Source organism: Mustela nivalis (assembly GCF_964662115.1).
Source record: "Mustela nivalis genome assembly, chromosome: 6".
NCBI lineage: Eukaryota > Metazoa > Chordata > Mammalia > Carnivora > Mustelidae > Mustela > Mustela nivalis.
The window spans coordinates 117,631,116-117,637,115 of NC_139025.1; the positions used below are offsets into that span (position 1 = coordinate 117,631,116).

Consider the following 6,000-nt stretch of genomic DNA (forward strand, 5'->3'; position numbering starts at 1 on the left):
ATATTTTCTGTCAGTTGGCTCAAGTGATTTTTACAGGCATGTGCTGTACAGGAGTCGCAAAATATCTCTACTAGTAAGTGTAAGATGCTTCGCTGTTCCAGAAGAAAGATGAGTTCTGACTGTGTAGGTTACGGATGGCTTCATGGAGGAGGTGGCCTTTGGGAAAGGAGGTCACAAAGGCCACTGGGCCAGGAGGCTGGAAAAGGTCTCCAGAAGGATAAGGCGGGTAGGGACACCTGGGTGGGTACATGTAATAGGCAGGCTGGTAGGAGATACAGATGGGGGTCTGGTGAGGCAAGGTGGTGGTGGCTTTGAAAGCCTCATTCTGGTGTGTGTGTGTGAGGGTTTCCCAACATCTCAGGTGAGCTGTACCCTGGCCACCCCCGCTCTCCGTCCCCGGCCCCCTCTCCAGCAACCCCCACCTTGCCCACCAGCCCAGGTCTGAGCTGGGCGCCCCAAGTCCTGTTTGGCTCTCCAGGTCCCCAGCCTCACACCCCAGCCTCACACCCGCGCCGGCCCCAGCTGCCGGCCCAATTACTTATTGATCGCCTGTCAGGATGTTTGCTTTTCTGGTGGGTCACTGGAGCGTGTGTGACTGTGGAAAATGGCCTGGTGGGGGTGGGGTGGGGGAGGACGAACCAGAGTCTAGAGAGAGGATGAGAGAGAGGCGGGGGCTGTGGACAAAGCGGCTGGGGATAACAAAACCTCTAAGATTCCATAACGTGTCAGTGACACCCAGGTCCCCCTCTGGTTAATCAGTCACTTAGTCTGTCACCAACCAGGGAGCACCTGTCAGGCCTGGGAGAGACTGCTGGAGCCCTGGAAGGTGTGTGGCTTGTCTCACAGAGCAGAACTCTGGTCCCACATCCACCCCCCTCTGCAGGCTGGAGCCACAAGCTCTTTGAGCCCCCGTTGCCTGAAGGGGTGCTGAGTGATAAGACCTGTGACCTTGAGAGCAGGTGCTCTGTACCAGTGTAGAAGGGGGACTGGGAGAGCTAAGGGAGAGATGTGGGAACCCTCCCCACCTAGGCTTCTCCTTCCTGCACAGAACGCCCCCGGGCACCATGCGAGTGGAGTATGTGAACAGGCAGCCATCCTCGGGCTCTGGTTCAGCCCCTTAAAACCATCTGGCCCACCCTGAGGAGTTTGGAGAAGTCCACACTCGCCCTCTTAGCCCCCTCCTTGCCCTGCTGGGGCAGTTTCCCAGGCAGTGGAATGGAGGAGGGACGGAGGAGATGGGGCGGCAGTCTGGGCGTAAATGGGAACAAGTCACCTCTCAGGGCGGCTGGCAGAGAGTCATGGAGGGGCTAGCTCCCGCACACCTCCTGTAGCCTGTGCTCAAGCCAGGCCCCTCTCCTGGTGCCATTATCCTTGTCACGGGAACCCAAACCCTGCATGTTTCTCAGGGCCCAGCTGTAACAAGCCTTGCATCGTCAGTGCCTCAGTGGGGACTGGGTCTCCAGCTGCCAGCCTGCGGCGGCCCGTGGTGGACCCTGACGGCCCCCACTTCAGACCAGCAGCTGCCCAGAACCCTGGCTCTAGGAGGAGCGAGATCCTGAGAGACAAGGTCTGGTGGTCCTTCATCTCCCCGCATCTCCCATGGAACGGTCAGAAAAATTTTCTTGGAGCAGTGGTCATTAAATCAGACTGTGAAGATGGGGTTTCAACAGGCAGGGGAAGAAACAACTGCAGGGGCCAAGACCAGGAGCACTCATTCACTGGGCCCTGAGCCCTGGGCTCAGGAGTCTGGGTGGGTCACGGCAGACCTGGAGGAAGAGTCAGAGAGACTCCACGGCAAGGCATCAGGGCAGAATTCCAGCATTCTGGGACTTTCCGCGTGGAAAGCCCACTGGGGAGCAGATTCATGACAAACTGGGTTTGCTGATATCCCGGGGCTCTTGGGCTGGGGGCTTAGCTGCAGTGCGGGCAAGGAGGGTTCCGAGGTGTCGGGGCTTGGGGAAGTTCAGGCTGAGGGTGGCCCCCAGCAGCTTCTGGAGCCCTGGCCTGGCAAGCCGGGGACCAGACACGCTCCTCCGCAGGCTGTTCCCAGAGGCTTCAGCCTTTGAGCCCCTTTGATTCCCTGTGTGAGCCCTGAGGGCAACTCAGCAGGTCTGGCTTTATCCCTGATGAGCACCAGGGGAAGCTGAGGCTCAGGGTGTGCGGCTGGGTACGGGGTGCCTGCCTGCGAGACATAAAATATAAAGGAGGTGGACACCGCCTGGAGTGCCCATACCAGGCTCCTCTGAGACGACCATGCCCCTTCCGTGCACTCCCACCCCAATCTCAGTAATCCTGGGGAGTTCCTCCGGGAGGGCTCTGGGCAGGGTAAGTTGTACGGAGGACGCAGCATGGGGTGGTGGGAGGCTCTCTGGCCCAGGCATCTGGACCTCACCATGGGGTCCCAGGCAACACCCTCCCCAGCCCTGTGGCAGGGACCCCTCCCCCCCAAACAGGGCAGGAGGGCCCAGCTCGGGGCTGGCCCAAACACCATCCTCTAACCACGCCCTCTGTCCTGTGCTTGCTCCTGGCTGCAGGTGAGCGAGAGGATGCTGGCGGGGGGCGCGAGGAGCATGCCCAGCCCCCTCCTGGCCTGCTGGCAGCCCATCCTCCTGCTGGTCCTGGGCTCAGTGCTGTCAGGCTCAGCCACCGGCTGCCCGCCACGCTGTGAGTGTTCGGCACAGGACCGCGCGGTGCTCTGCCACCGCAAACGCTTCGTGGCAGTCCCCGAGGGCATCCCCACCGAGACCCGCCTGCTGGACCTGGGCAAGAACCGCATCAAGACGCTCAACCAGGACGAGTTCGCCAGCTTCCCGCACCTGGAAGAGCTGGAGCTCAACGAGAACATCGTGAGCGCCGTGGAGCCTGGCGCCTTCAACAACCTCTTCAGCCTTCGGACGCTGGGGCTGCGCAGCAACCGGCTGAAGCTCATCCCGCTGGGCGTGTTCACGGGCCTCAGCAACCTGACCAAGCTGGACATCAGCGAGAACAAGATCGTCATCCTGCTGGACTACATGTTCCAGGACCTGTACAACCTCAAGTCGCTGGAGGTGGGCGACAACGACCTCGTCTACATCTCTCACCGCGCCTTCAGCGGCCTCAACAGCCTGGAGCGGCTGACGCTGGAGAAGTGTAACCTGACCTCCATCCCCACAGAGGCGCTGTCACACCTGCACAGTCTTATTGTCCTCCGGCTCCGGCATCTCAGCATCAATGCCATCCGGGACTACTCCTTCAAGAGGCTGTACCGGCTCAAGGTCTTAGAGATCTCGCACTGGCCCTACCTGGACACCATGACCCCCAACTGCCTCTATGGCCTCAACCTGACCTCCCTGTCCATCACGCACTGCAACCTGACCTCCGTGCCCTACCTGGCTGTGCGCCACCTGGTCTATCTCCGCTTCCTCAACCTCTCCTACAACCCCATCAGCGCCATCGAGGGCTCCATGTTGCATGAGCTGCTGCGGCTGCAGGAGCTCCAGCTGGTGGGTGGGCAGCTGGCCGTCGTGGAGCCCTATGCCTTCCGCGGCCTCAACTATCTGCGTGTGCTCAACGTCTCGGGCAACCAGCTGACGACTCTGGAGGAGTCGGCCTTCCACTCGGTGGGTAACCTGGAGACGCTCATCCTGGACTCCAACCCGCTGGCCTGTGACTGTCGGCTGCTGTGGGTCTTCCGGCGCCGCTGGCGGCTCAACTTCAACCGGCAGCAGCCCACGTGTGCCACTCCCGAGTTCGTCCAGGGCAAGGAATTCAAGGACTTCCCTGACGTGCTTCTGCCCAACTACTTCACCTGCCGCCGCGCCCGCATCCGGGACCGCAAAGCCCAGCAGGTGTTCGTGGACGAGGGCCACACGGTGCAGTTTGTGTGCAGGGCGGATGGCGACCCGCCACCTGCCATCCTCTGGCTGTCGCCCCGCAAGCACCTGGTCTCGGCCAAGAGCAACGGGCGGCTCACCGTCTTTCCCGACGGCACGCTGGAGGTGCGCTACGCCCAGGTGCAGGACAACGGCACATACCTGTGCATTGCAGCCAACGCTGGGGGCAACGACTCCATGCCCGCCCACCTGCACGTGCGCAGCTACTCGCCCGACTGGCCCCATCAGCCCAACAAGACCTTCGCTTTCATCTCCAACCAGCCGGGCGAGGGAGAGGCCAACAGCACCCGAGCCACCGTGCCTTTCCCCTTCGACATCAAGACCCTCATCATCGCCACCACCATGGGCTTCATCTCCTTCCTGGGCGTCGTCCTCTTCTGCCTGGTGCTGCTGTTCCTCTGGAGCCGGGGCAAGGGCAACACGAAGCACAACATCGAGATCGAGTACGTGCCCCGCAAGTCGGACGCGGGTATCAGCTCTGCTGATGCACCCCGCAAGTTCAACATGAAGATGATCTGAGGATGGGGCAGGGGGGCAGGGACCCCCGGGGCAGGCCGGGCAGGGGAAGGGGCCTGGCTGCTGTGCTCCCTCCTTGGGCCTTCCCGCCTCCCCTCCCCGCCCAGGCCCTCCATACACACACACACACACACACACACACACACACACACACCGCTGTTCCCTGCGGCTCCCCTCCTCCGCCCCCTCCGCCGGCCCTCACCACTTGCCCTCTGCCTACCAGGACCTCCGCAGGCCAGGCCTGGGGACCCCACCTGCACAGGGGCACACGTTGACAGACTGGAGTCGGAAGCCGACAGACCGACACGTGGCACAGTCAATAATTCAATTAAAAAAAAAAAAGTTACGAACTTCCTCTGTAACTTGGGTTTCAATAATTATGGATTTTTATGAAAACTTGAAATAATAAAAAGAGAAAAAAAACTATTTCCTATAGCTAGTCGGAATGCAAACTTTTGACGTCCTGATTGCTCCAGGGCCCTCTTCCAACTCAGTTTCTTGTTTTTCTCTTCCTCCCCACCCCCCCTTTCTCCTCCTCTTCCTCCTTTCTCTTCTCTTCCCCTATGGGGAGGGATCACTCAGGAAAACAGGAAAGGAGGCTCCGGCCCCACCTGCCCGGGCAGCTGACAGGAGTAGGCAGGGGAGGCAGGTGCGGGCTGGCTCTGGGCTGGCCATTTGCAGGTAGCAGGTGGAGGAGAGATAGGGCTGCCTGATGGGGGTGGAGGCTGTTGGCCAAGATGCCAGGAAGTGCTACTGCCAGGGGTCGGGGGCCTGGCTCGTGTGTGGCTGAGACTCTGGACAGGGGCTGGGGTCCTCCTGGAGGACAGCATAGTCGGTGGAGAGAGCCAGGGGCTGGAGGCAGGACTGAGGCCTAACCTCTGGTCCCAGCTCTGCCGCTGACCTACTGTGTGGCTTCAGACAGGTTGCTGACCCTCTCTGGGCCTCAGTCTCCACATTGTACAAATGGAAAACGTGACTCCCCGCCCTGCCTACCTCACAGGGCTGTTGTGAGGAATTGATGAGATGATGTATGTGAAACACTTTGTAACCTGTAAAGCGCTGTGCACATGTGTGGGTGACTGTTCTCATTATGGTCATTATTATCTCACCGTGGGGGGGGGCTCCTGAAGGGCTCTCCATGGGGTCAGGGTTGGGGGCAGACCCTGGGCAGGCCGGGAAGGGCCGCTCGCTCCAGGGACTTAGAGAGGCTCCTGCTAGAGCTGCGGCCCAGGCTGGCACTGTTTGCTGAGCCTAGCCCAGACTCTGGAGAGTTGTGGGTTGGGGAATGGGGCCCCCTGTACTGAGACTGACCTGGAGGGTCAGAAGCTACCCTGCCCACTCACACTAAACCCAGCCACTCCACACTCTGCCCTGGGAAGGGCTGCCCCAGATGACAGAGGTGCCAAGGGCCAGTCCAGTAGCCTTGTAACTCTCCCTGACTCCGAGGGGCCTGGCTTGGAAGGCCAGCATCTCCGTCGGACAGATGAGGGCGCTGGGGTCAGGCAGGCCTGGCTTCTCCCCTCCACGGTTCCTCTTTCTCCTCAGGGACCTGTTGGATTCAGCTCTGAGGTGGTGTGAGGCCTGCTGCCTGGAAGTCCTCAGGTCAAAGGGT

The 6,000-nt window shown here is 60.8% G+C and overlaps 1 protein-coding gene across 6 annotated transcripts in view; it reads left to right on the top strand.

Moving 5' to 3' along the window:
* Positions 1-5,467, top strand: part of LINGO1 (leucine rich repeat and Ig domain containing 1) — a 190,066-nt gene extending 184,599 nt beyond the window's left edge. For all 6 annotated transcript variants that reach the window (XM_082735962.1, XM_082735961.1, XM_082735960.1 and 3 more), the window contains one exon: positions 2,535-5,467. In XM_082735962.1, coding sequence (XP_082592088.1) covers positions 2,547-4,391 — 1,845 coding nt within the window. In that variant the 5' untranslated portion in view covers positions 2,535-2,546 and the 3' untranslated portion in view covers positions 4,392-5,467. The remainder of the gene's footprint in view (positions 1-2,534) is intronic.
* The last annotated feature ends 533 nt before the right edge of the window (positions 5,468-6,000 follow it).